Source organism: Suricata suricatta, chromosome 3 (assembly GCF_006229205.1).
Source record: "Suricata suricatta isolate VVHF042 chromosome 3, meerkat_22Aug2017_6uvM2_HiC, whole genome shotgun sequence".
NCBI lineage: Eukaryota > Metazoa > Chordata > Mammalia > Carnivora > Herpestidae > Suricata > Suricata suricatta.
This window is the reverse complement of record NC_043702.1, coordinates 9,206,125-9,218,965: the sequence shown is the minus strand read 5'-3', so window position 1 is coordinate 9,218,965 and position 12,841 is coordinate 9,206,125. Positions and strand designations below refer to the sequence as shown.

Genomic DNA, 12,841 nt, shown 5'->3' with positions numbered 1-12,841 from the left:
TCAGATAAAGGGCTAGTATCCAAAATCTACAAGGAACTCCCCAAACTCCATACCCAAAAACCAAACAGCCCAGTGAAGAAATGGGCAGAAAACATGAACAGACACTTCTCCAAAGAGGACATCCAGATGGCCTACAGGCACATGAAACAATGCTCAGCGTCACTCATCATCAGGGAAACACAAATCAAAACCACACTGAGATACCATCTCATGCCAGTCAGAGTAGCTAAAATGAACAAATCAAGAGACTATAGATGCTGGCGAGGGTGTAGAGAGACAGGCACCCTCCTACACTATTGGTGGCAATGTAAACTGGTGCCACTACTCTGGAAAACAGTGTGGAGGTTCCTCAAAAAACTATCCATAGAACTCCCTTATGACCCAGCAATAGCACTGATAGGGATTTACCCAAGGGATACAGAAGTGCTGATGCATAGGAGCACATGTACCCCAATGTTCATAGCAGCAATGTCAACAATAGCCAAATCATGGAAAGAGCCTAAATGTCCATCACTTGATGAGTGGATCAAGAAGATGTGGTATATATATACAATGGAGTATTACATGGCAATGAGAAAGAATGAAATATGGCCATTTGTAGGAAAGTGGATGGACCTTGAGGGTGCCATGCTAAGCGAAATAAGTCAGGCAGAGAAGGACAGATACCATATGATTGCACTCATAAGTCTAACAGGAGAACAGGAGAAACCTAATGGAGGACCAGGGGCAGGGGAAAAGGGAAAGAGAGTTGGGGAGAGAGAGGGACACAAAACTTGAGAGACTGTTAAATACTAAAAGCGAACTGAGGGTTGAAGGGGGAGGGGGGAAAAGGGGTGGTGGTGATGGAGGAGGGCACTTGCGGGGAAGAACACTGGGTGTTGTATGGAAACTAATTTGACAATAAACTACTTAAAAATTAAAAATTAAATAAAATAAATGAATAAATAAGAAGGATTGAGTCAAGTTCCTTAAATTTTACTCCCTGAAATGAAAAAAAAAAAAGTTTGTAAACTGGATTAATATTATTTTGTGAACACTTCTCAATCCAAAGGTTCAATAGCCTTGAGTGAAGTTGCTATATGCTATCTAAATTTTTGAGTTGCCATACTCATGAGAAAACGAATTATTTTGTAAGAAATCCAGACCCTACGTCTGCTAGGCACATCACATCCGCAAACCAGAATCAAGACCCACTCATGGTTTTGCATGATATGTTCCCTCTGTTTTCTGTTGCAGGAGGAAGAATATCAAGAAGGTGGCCCATCCAGTCATGGAGCCACAAGCCACAAAATATACCCAATCAACAGCACAATGCCCTGAGTCTACTGGCCACTAGAGTCAGAGCCAGGTGCTGGGACATAGGGCAAAAAAGGTCTCTGAGGACTGAGCCCCGCTGGGCAGGATGGAAAGAAGTGAGAAACACACCACCAAGAGCAAGAACAAGACAGGGACCATCCTGAATGACAGATGGAACACCAAGGCACCAACCTGAACCATCTACCCTTTGGGTGAGATTTCTTCTCTTGCTCAACCATTAGTTACAACTTAGGATCCTTAGGCAAATCAAGATGGAGGAAACATGTCATCTTGGGGACTAACTAAAGGAATGTTTTAAAAGGAGTGAATGGAACTCTAAGAAAAATACAGTTTGTTATTTACATGCTAGGTTAGAATTTTAATTTCCTGTTAAAATAATGTGAAAGCTCCAGAAAACTGTTAGAAGTAAGGGAATAAATTGTGTATTGTTAGTTTCCCCAACACCTAGCACAGCGCCAACTTCACATACCCTTGTTTGAACACATTTTTTTTATTGTTTAATGTTTATTTTTGAGAGAGAAAGAGACAGAGTGTTAGTGGGAGAGAGGCAGAGAGAGAGGGAGTGAGAATCTGAAGCAAGTTCCAGGCTCCGAGCTGTCAGCACAGAGCCCAACACAGGGCTCGAACTCACAAACTGTGAGATCATGACCTGAGCTGAAGTCAGAGGTTTAACTGACTGAGCCACCCATGTGCCCCCTGAACATCTTTCTATAGGGATAGTCAACATGTAAAACACTGTGTAATTTCCGAAGTTCTGACCAATTTATAAAGCCGTGAAACCATCACCATAATCAACATGTTGAACACATCTGTCACTCCCAAACACTCGTCCAAGGCTTTTCAAAATCTGTCCCACCATTCGATCCTCAGATCCACTAATGTGCTTTACATGGCCCCCAGGACTCTGCACTCCAGCTCAGCCACATCCTCACCAACACAAGGTGAGCTTGAAGTCTGCTTACTTTTAGTTACCCTGTAGGTACATAGTGGTATCTCACGGCGGTTTTAATTTGCATTTTCTTGATGATGAATGATGTTCAACAGCTTCCTGTGCATATTTGCTGTCCATAGAACTTCTCTGTTCACATTGCTTTTTCTTAAATTGTTTATCATCTTATCATTGAGTTTTGAGACTCCTTTCGATATCGTGATATCCCGACACAAGCCCTTTCCTACAGATTTGCAAGTATTTTCTCCCAGTCAGTGTCTCATCTAGTCATTCTGTTGTCTGTATTGCTTAAAGAGCAGAAGGTTTTATTTTGATGAACTCCAATGTAACCAAAGTTTCCTCTTATCAATTGCTTTTTTGTTATTGTTCTAAGAAATCTTGGCCCAATCTAGAGAAACTTCAGGCTATGATGTGTAAAAAGTTACACAGATCTCCTACTGCCTTTGTCTGCAAGTGTCACGATTTTAAGGCTCTGCATTTAGGCCTGCGATGACTTGTGAGTCTGTATATACCAGATGTCTGAGGTCCAGATTAAAGTTTGGGGGTTCACATGCAGATATCCAACTGCTCTTGCATCATCTGTTGAAAAGACTGCCCTTTCTCCAGCAAACTATGTTCTTTGCACCTTTACCAGAATTGCACACACTTCTGATCGAAAAGCAGAATTCTCAAAAAAGGCCTTCGTTAATAGCTGCTAAAACATAAGTCATGCACACTCACGATGCAGCAATTCCAATGCTGCCGGTCCAGTCTAAAGAAACAGAAGCGCACCGATGTAAGGATGTGCCCAGATAGTTAAAACACTACTGCCAACATAAGAACAAGAAAAGAACATGGACGTACCTCCAAATACGCCCTGACAGGGGAAGGACAGAATCACCTGTGGTCCAACTGTACCACAAATTTTGTGCTGATACTTAAACAGAATGAGTTGGACCTACACGTATAGTCATTTCCCCCCTACATATCCACAGGGAGTATGTTCCAAGCCCTCCAGTGGATGTCTAAAACCTCAGAAAGTACCAAACACCCTACGTGCTATGCTGTTTCCTATGCATGCATACCTAGGACAAATTTTAACTTATAAGTCAGGCACAGTAAGAGATTAACAACAATAGCCAATAATAAAATAGAATAATTATAGCAATATATGGTCACTGAAGTTAAGGGAATGTGGTCTCTCTCTGTCTCTAAAAATATCTTATTATCCTGTACTCATCCTTGTAATAAGGCGAATGACGTAGGCATCATCATGTAACCTTGGGCAACTGCTGACCTCTTAATGATCGTCAGAAGAAGGACCATGTGCTTCTGGATGGTACTTGTGTGCAAATAATTGAAACCATGGAAAGCAGGACTGTGGATGGTTTGTAAAGCAAAAAAAATTCACAGTTATATTTTGTATATATAAAACCACAAATATACATATATTATTGAGATACATGAGAAAGACCTAAATACACATCTACACATTTACATATGTTTGCAAAAACCTGGACAAAGGAGTGGGAAAAATCACTACCAGACACATCAAATGAGTTTCCTTCATGGGTTTCCTTCCCATTGCTTGTTTATCTTTTTGATCCAGCCCCATGGTTGGTTCAAGCAGGGAGAAATATGCTGGTACCTGGAAGATACTGAAAAGAAAATTCTAAACAGGTTGCATCGTGTCTCTCCAGAAATTCCTATGCTGAAATCCTGAACCCCCGGACACCAGAACGTGACTTTACTCAGAAACAGGCCTGTGGATGTAATTGGTTAAGGTGAGCCGGTACCAGAGGTGGGTGGGCCCCTGATCAAACATGGGCGACATCCTTCTACAGAGCAGAAATTCAGATACAGAGACACACAGAGGGACAATGCCATGTGCAACCTGGTGATCCCGCCACCAAGCCAAGGGACACCTAAGATTTCCAGAAAACCACCAGAAGCTAGGAGGGAGGCATGGAACAGACTCTGGTCTGGTTTCTGGGAAGAAACCAAATCTGCCGACCCCTTGATTTTGGACCCCCGGCCTCCAGATGGGTGAGACAGTAAATTCCTGCTGCTTAGGACACCCAGCCTGTGGCCATGCTGGGAAACTAAGGCACTTGGCTGCCAAGAATTTTAAGCCCAACGCAAAAGAGCCAGCCCTCAGCACCAGGGCCCCAAGGCCGGCAACTCGGCTCCCAGGGAATATGCACAGGAGACTCAAGGTGCAGACGGCGGTGTCCACGATCCCACATCACGGGTGGCTGTGCATGGGGGTGTTGCACACACCTGGGAAGTGTCGGCCGCTCCCTGATGGAAAGACGCTGGAGACTGTGGTGCACAGACGGGGCTACGGAATCTGTGTTTATGCTCAGACCCACAATTAACAAAGAAGCTGTGAGGCAGGGACAAGAGGGTGGGGGGCGGGGGGAGGAAACGGGTCTCCAAGGGACCAGGACAAGGGATCCGGACTCAGGACGGGTCTATTCTCACAGGAGGGGGACAAGGAAGGAGACTCTTTCTCTGGGCAGCTCTCCTCTCCCCTCCCTTCCCCACCTGCAGTATTCAGGCCTTCCAGCGGAACAGAAGGAAGTGAGAAAATGGCGTTTTAAAACCCAAGATGCTCAGGGTGCCTGGTCCGTCGGTTAAGCGTCGGACTTCAGCTTAGGTCAGGATCTCACAGCTCATGGGTTCGAGCCCCGCATTGAGCTCTGTGCTGACAGCTCAGAGCCTGGAGTCTGCTTTGGATTCTGTGTCTCCCTCTCTCTTTGCTCCTCCCCCAGTCATGCTCTGTCTCTCCCTTTCTCATAAACATTTTAAAAATAATAATAATAAAATAAAACTTGAGAGACTCTAACCCAGGTTCCTTGCCCTCATCGGGCTCACTAGTGCCTCTGCTACTGTAGCTGATGCATCAAAAAGAGGAGCGGGGGTGGGGCGGCGCCTGGGTGGCTCAGTTTGTCAAGCGTCTGATTCTTGGTTTCATCATGATCTCACAGTTTGTGAGTTCGAACCCCGCATCGGGCTCTGTGCTGGTGGCATGGAGCCTGCTTACAATTCTCTCTCTGCCCCTCCTCTGCTCACTCTCTCTCTCTCTCTGCTCCTCTCTCAAAATAAATAAATAAACTTTTTTTTAAAAAAAAAGTTTTTTAATAAAAATAAAGAAAAGAGGAGCCAGCCCAGGAAAGCAAGTGTGGTGATCCCGCGTGACACTCAACCTTTTGTCTTACGTGTGGATCCACAGTCGAAATAGGTTCTTTTTAAAATAATGTTTACAGTTACCAAGAGAAAAGCGAAAACAAAACAGAATATCCAACCGGATGCAAATAATCTACCAGACAACAACCGGCAGCTGCCAAGGACCGACTCTAAAGTCAACCCACACTTGTCCCAGTTGGGGAGAGGCCTGTGGTCCAGAGACCCTGCAGAGACCTCACAACCCAGATTGCTTTGAGGATCAAACCCTAGCCTTTCCATGGTCTCCACCTGCCTGGAAAAGTATCGCTTAGATCCACCTAAAAGCAACTGCCTTTCGCGTCCCATGATTGTAATGACCGACGTTAACCACACCTCTGGAAGCACACTTACTGTATTTTCCAGAGATGCTCCCTTTAGCAACACACCGCCCGTTTGCCGCCTTTCTGAGGATGTTGACCAAAGGCAGACAAGGGAGGAAGAAGCAGTAATTTGGTTGTTTTATAATGTCTGTTTTCATTTTCTTCAAATCCACTGTAAATAAAGTCACGCACTCAGTATAAAAAGAGCATGCTACACAGACACACACATTCATTTTGTCCCAGTTTATGAGACTCGGGCATCCTTAGACTTCCAGAAATACAGAGAATGCAGTCAAAAGCAACATGGTGTCATCACCGTGTTAGGTTACGATGACTGCTATGAGAAATGACTACAGATTGAATGCCTTAAAACAACAGAGGTCTATTCTCTCCCGTGTCGGGAGGCTGGAAGGCCCAAACCATGATGGCGGCAGGGCCACGGTTCCTGCAAAGACTCTAAGGAAGAGCACGACCTTGATTCTTCTAGCTTTTGATGGTTGCCAGAATCCCTAGCAATCCTCGGCTTGTGACAGCAGAACTCCGTTCTCTGCCCCTGTCTTCACACGGTTTCCTCTCCTGCGCCTCCTCTGCGCCTTCAAATCCTTCCTTGTGAAGACGCCATCACTGGGCTCACCCTAGTCCACTGTGACTCAACTCGCTGGCATCTGCACAGACCCTGTGTTCAAACAGAGCAGCACTCACAGGTGAGTGGGTTAGGCCCCAGCTATCTTTTTGAGGCAGACACAACTCAATTCACAGCAACAAGTAAGACATGGGGACCAGGGTCTGAATCCGAGGGTGGAGGAGGTGGTGTTTTTCTTATTATTGGAACTTCCGTTATCAAAGCACGACCTCAGCAGCAACAGCTGAAGGAAGAAGGAGGAGGTCTGGGCCATCAGGCACGGGAAAGATAACCGCAGCAAGGTGAGGGGCCCAAGTGACACAAGCATTAGGTGAGAAAGCTTCATGAGACTCTGGAAGCACCAAAATAGGCCCAAAAGAACAAGACAAGTCTGTGCCTTATTCCCGACACTGTTCTTTTCCAGTTGTTGGCCTGAGGGTTTGGACCTAGTGAATACTCTGATGCTGTATCACTCACTGGTTGGCAGCTAAATCAGGATCAAAACTCTTTTTTAACAGAAAATGATAGTAACTAATTCCACTAGACTCCAAGGAGGTCTTTGGACAAAGACCTCAACTATTTCTTCTTGCGCTACTTAAACAAAGCCTCCGTTTAGATTTATGCCCAAGAGGGCTGAGTGAAGCACACTACAGTGTTACTGAGTGTTTCTGGACGAGTTTTATTTGCTAACCACTAACAACTCCCTGCATTGCCACTATTTGCTATTTTGGAAAGCCCTGTGGAAGGTAGCCTGATCTCCAGTCACCTTGGGGCTGTCCAGGGCGGACTCCTCCAGGATCCAGCCTCCAGGACTCATTTACACAGGAGGATGGAGTCAGAGCGAGGGGAACCAGGAGGAGAGAGCCAATCTGGAACATCAAACAAAAATGCGAAAGTTGCCTAACACCCCAAGATAACCCAGTACAGTCAACATTAAACAGCCCAATTAGGCAATGGGTGACCAGGGGGCAGAGAGTTTTTTCCAAGGCTGGCATTTTGCAAGTCACTTGGGGGAGATTTTGCTGACAAATTCAGAGAAAGACCCAGTGATGTAAGCTAGCATTCTCCTCCTGAAAGACCTCAAATTAACAACTCCCAAGATTTCCTTAAAAACAATGAAGCCCAATGCTTTGCACTCCACTCGTCTAAGAGGGATGAAAAGAATCACAAAATCTAGAATCAATTTGGTGAGAAGCTTGCTAAGAGTAGTTACCCCTTATTTCCAAGCTATTGCTCCTGAACCCCCCAACCTCCTTCCTCCCTTTCCCTCATTTTTCTTCTAAACGTTGAAAGACCTGAGACATGATCAGCCTTGACAACCAGCTCTCAAGGTCTCTAGGTTGGATAAATGCCATGCGTTCCAGTTGAAGAGACTTCTAAATGGCACGTGGGAACTTTGGCTAAAGTACGAGACAACAGCTTACTTCCCCCAAGATGAGGGCCACCGAATGAGGGGAGCCCTGGTCAGCACAGACAACCACAAGAGATACAAAAGCGCCTCTCTGAGCCACCAGACCACCATTGCTGTGATTCTATTTATTAATCGACAATAGCACCAGCACCTCTAAAGCAAACTGCTCAGCGCTCCTGGGTGGTTCAGTCAGTTAAGCATCCAACTCAACTCAGGTCAGGATCGCACGGTTCATGAGTTCGAGCTCCCCTTCGGACTCTGTGCTGCCAGCTCAGAGCCTGGAGGCTGCTTCGGGAATCTGTGTCTTCCTCTGGCTCTCTGGCCCTCCCCTGCTCATGCTATGTCTCTCTCTATCTCTCTCAAAAATAAACAAATGTTAAACAAAATAAAATGAAGCATCCTGCTTCGTCTTCTCCTTTTGCACTACAGACAAGTGGTGAAGAAGGAAGTTCTGAAGCCCAACCACCTGGTTCAAATTCCAGCTCAGCTCCTTTCTAGCCCGCCCTTCCCTGACCAAATTGCTTAATCTCTTTGGCTTTCAGTCTGTTAACTATAAAATGGGGATAACCATGGCTATGGAAGGTAAATGAACTAGATAATTCAAATAAAACTCCTAGCACAGCACCACACACACAGCACGTGCTGCCTTAAAACGGGCCATTGTCAGTCTCTTCCCTGCTCTGTGTATCTTTTTGTCAATGTCGTCTGCCCAGAAATGGGTCATATTTGCCAAAGTTTGCTCTCTGCCCGGCGGGCCTGGCCTAATGCTCTCCAGCTGACGTTCTAGACGGTTCTTCCATCACTGAGAAGTGATGAAAAGGGAGAAGTAGAGAAATAAGTCTAGAACAATCTATAGTTCAAGTGAAGGTGAAATCTATCAGATAAGGCAGAGAAATGGCAACATAATTTAAGCTTCTAAAATCTGCAAAGTTTTATTTCCAATAAAACTTCAGTTTTATTTGCTTGAACCTCTTTGCCAGCCCGCAGTTTTAACCAGCAATGAGAGAAGGCGAGATCTGGTTTGCTTCCCGCCCTTCCTCTCTCCATTCTGCCTGGATGGGGCTAATACTCGGCCACGGGACGAAATGTGAGGAAAGAGAAACGTAGTAAGAGCAAGAAAATGATCCAGGCTGAGGAGCCAAAAGCCAGCTTTACGGATCGGAGTTCTGTACTTTCTGGAACTGCCATGGAGAAATTCCAATCTCAGGGAAGACAGGCAAATGATTAAACTGGAACCTCAGCAGACCGCCTCACGAGAAGACAGTTGCACAGACTGCGCATTTAACATTTGCTGGAACTTGCTTCTCATACATTCCTACTATCACATTCCACTCTGTCCTTGTAATCACTCCACCACAGGCAAGGATCTGTTGGCTTCCTTTGTTTCAAGTTCCATCTCCATTCATCTTTCTCCTGCTCCCCTTTCCTGGCCTGCTGCGAAATGGATCTGGTAGCTCACCGAAGACACCAGCTCTGGGGAAATACATGTGCCTGTGGCTAAGTGCAGCCACACTCTTGCCTGGATGAGCTGGTCATTTCTAAGGGATTCGCCTCGCCCAATAATTAAGGCAATTAACAAACCCATGCAAATTGTAAAGTATCAAGGCCGGAAGTAATCTATTTTAAAAAACCAATACCTAGCCCTAAAAGTTCCCTTTACTTTTCTGAGAAATGCCCTTTTCAGAGCTGCTTCTTTAACAATGTAAAACTCTCCCAGGTCCCTCCAAGAAAGAGTCCACTGTGCAGCAGAGAAGGCAAAAGGGGGAGAATTCGTATTTATTCATCTCTACAAGTTGGGGTGGTCCTTTGAATCTTCACGTTCCTTTTGATCGTATTATATTTTTAAGGGCAGAAACTCCTAGCCAGGGCTCGAGTGGGATGTGACCGAAGTTTTAACATTCAGGGGAGCAGAGGAACTTGCCGCGGTTTGTGTGACTGAATGAGGAATTATCCAGCTCAGCCCTGCTGGGGGCAACAGGTCCCCTAGCCCCGTACTGGATGTGGGTCAGCTGGCTACACCACAAATCAGAAAATATCGGCATCATTTTGTTTGGCAAAGAGGCGAGTGTAGTCGGTGATAAGCACACTTGATCCGAGATGTCAGTTCCTGAACAAAAAGGCTGGATGCCAGACCCAAATTAGCTAGAAAGCCGTGGTCCGGCCTAAGCAAGGTTCTGCCACACTGCCAGGGCCACCGACTTTTTGAATGGACATCACCTCGTAGGATCTCATAAAATCAGTTAAGAAAAAATGTCGTGCTTTCCTTCCCTGGCCTCTTTTGCGTCTAGGTATTTGTACAATAAATTGGCTCCCTCGTCCTGAGTCCTTTTCGAGAGCTCTGGGAATGCCTCCTTTAAGGATTTTCTTCAGCCCAGCTCATCTAAATTGCATTCTTGAATTAAAAATTAATCAGAAAAAAAATTAATGAGGTTGTATGAGAAGGTTGGGCTGCGTGTAAGTAGGGTGGGGCTTGGACTTCATTCAGGAGTGGGACTCATCACTTATCTCCCCATCCAGCACAATATCCAACACCATCTCCAACGCCAGACACCTGGGGTGAGATAAAGCACCCCATTCACTGAGGAATCAGAAGCCAACGTTCCTATATGGTGATGCCTTGAAGGCAGCAAGGGGAAGAAAAAAATCCCAGACAGCAAACAGAGACCGTGACAAACATAACCACAAGGAATGTAAATAAAATATTATTACACGCAGCTCACTCACCACCTCACCCTCAGCAGCTCCCTCCCCCAGAAGCAAAAAGTAAAAACATACAAATTGTGTGTTTTTAAAGAGAGCCGAGCTGCTCTTTGGAAAGAAGCCACAAACATGAAGATTTTTCTCCATTTGGCTCACTTCTATAATCACAAGGCTCGAGCTGTACCTTTAGACGCGACCCAGCCTTGTTTACTCATTTAAACTTGGGGGAGCGTGAAGTTGAGCCTGGCTCTCCTCCACAGTGATTTGATCTCAGTCAGTGATAAGCTGTGTTTACCTGAGCTTGCAAAAGTCCAATCCTCGGGCTCTTTCAACAGGATGCTTTACAATGAAATAAAGGCACTGCAAGTGAAAACTGTAATGATCCAGACTTGTGCCAAACACACAGGTGTAAATTTCACACAAGAGCGGGGAGGATGGTTCTAGTCAAGAACATGGCCATGCAAATGCAAGCCAGAGCTCTTACCTGCCTGGAATCACGTGCTCCAGAGCACCCAGGAGTCCTTAAATGAAAGGACTTCAAGAGACAAAACCCACAAACTTTGCAGAGGTACAGAACACCAGGCCAGAAAAAGCCGGCTCAAGGAAGCCTGGCCTCATCTCTCGAAGGACTTCGAAGAGCCACCCTGGTCACCTGGACGAGGAGCCCTCCATCCTCCTCAGTCACCCCTTCCCTTAGAACAGAAGCCATGCCCTGAACTGCAGGGACTTCAAATGGCACAACTGGTAACTGGTGTCACTGCCGAAATACATGTACGTTACCTTTGGTCAATCACTCAGAGCTGCATGTTGATATTCTCCTGATAAGATGAAGAGGATAGACACTGGTCACCTACTACCTTGTCTCCAAGACTAAAGGTCTCTTCTTGTTTCGTCTGTTTGAGACCCTGGGGGACTGGCCTGGTGTCTCAGGGTCTGTTAATGTGAACCCACTGCCTACAAATCCAAAGACCCAGGGAGGCTTAGAAACAGGCAATGTTCTCTGCAGGTTAATCCTCAATATGAGAACTCACTGGGCAAAGGTTAGCCTCTCCCAGCACCTAGGGGACAGTCTGCATTTTGCATCTGGAGCTTTCCATTTTCATCGAGAAACTTCCCAAGCCAGCCAGGGTTCCCGGCCCCAAAGATGCTAACTCTTCTGACCAACTCATCCTGTGGGGGCCCAATATTTTACCACTTAAACACTTCTTGAAAGTTTACTACGAAACAATGTAGCTGTCAGCCTGCCAAAAGTTGAACCGCAGGTTTCAGTGGATTTTATCTGGCAGAGTAACTGCCCTCTCTCTTGGGAATATTTGTGAGCAAAAGGCAGTCATCGAACCTTGCCTTCTGGGCAAGTCCAGGGTCTCAAGTGTCACTGGGTGAGCACCTTTCTGTAAACATCCCTCCTTCTCATTTTGACCCCCCTCCTGTCACCCTGGCTTCAGAATTTAAAGGCAGTCTGTCATTTCAGTAAACAGCACGGAAAAACTTTTGGTGGGATGACCCAGGACATGACTATTCCTAGCTGAACTTAACTTTCGATTTTCAAATATCTTGGAATCTCGGGGGTCGGGGGAGTTAAGTTCATGGGAGATGAAAGGAGAGCACCAACAAATAGGAAAATAAAATATAAAGTAAAATGAAACATATAATAAAATAATAAGATAAATGGCATACCATGGCCAAGTCAAAGCAAGTCTGATATTCCCAAATTATACTGGCAAATGGAAGCTTTCACGAATATTTGTTCTGTCTTTCCCGGAGGTCGAAAAGAAGGGAAAAAAAATTCTGGATGCCAAAACCCTAACCCCAGACCAGTAAATTGTGTCCGTGGAATGCAATCTAAAATTGCCGGCCAGAAACTGCAAGCTTACATACAGCAACGCGCCCGCAAACACCCCAAGCCAAAAGTTGTAACGCCCCGAAGCGACGCGTCGGTCACGGTCTCACCCTCTCGTCCCCCGCCGGTGCCCGGTGCCGGGCTAAGCTGACAGCAAGCATCCTGTTCTCATCCATGCGTCCCCCCACGACCGCTCCGGGCAGCTCCCCCGCCAAGTGGGCAGCGGCGCCCCCTCGGGCTCCTCTGGCCCAAGGCACCTCCTCCTCCAGGCTGGCCCCCGGGGCCGCGCGGGCGCCCCTTACCTGCAGGCGCTCGGTGGCCGGCTGCCACATCTTCCAGCCCGGGGTTTCTGGCAGAGGAGACGCTGGCGACACTCTCGATCGCGCCGGGGAGAGGGGGGAGGGGGGGCGCGAGGGGGCCGCGGTCCCGCTTTACATCTGGGGTCGGCGTCCGCGGGGCGCGCGTCCCGGAGCCG

General features: G+C 46.5%; 1 protein-coding gene across 4 annotated transcripts in view; it reads right to left on the bottom strand.

Annotated features, from left to right (window-relative positions):
* The window catches only part of PID1 (phosphotyrosine interaction domain containing 1), a 251,928-nt gene extending 239,133 nt beyond the window's left edge, over positions 1–12,795 (bottom strand). The window contains exon 1 of one of the 4 annotated variants that reach the window (XM_029933657.1): positions 12,669–12,795. In XM_029933657.1, the coding sequence (XP_029789517.1) occupies positions 12,669–12,698 (30 nt within the window). In that variant the 5' untranslated portion in view covers positions 12,699–12,795. Of the gene's footprint in view, positions 1–7,181; positions 7,204–11,306; positions 11,329–12,476; positions 12,496–12,668 lie in introns of those variants that run through there. The other 3 variants (XM_029933656.1, XM_029933658.1, XM_029933659.1) reach the window with 3 other exon arrangements.
* Between the last annotated feature and the right edge of the window lie 46 nt (positions 12,796–12,841).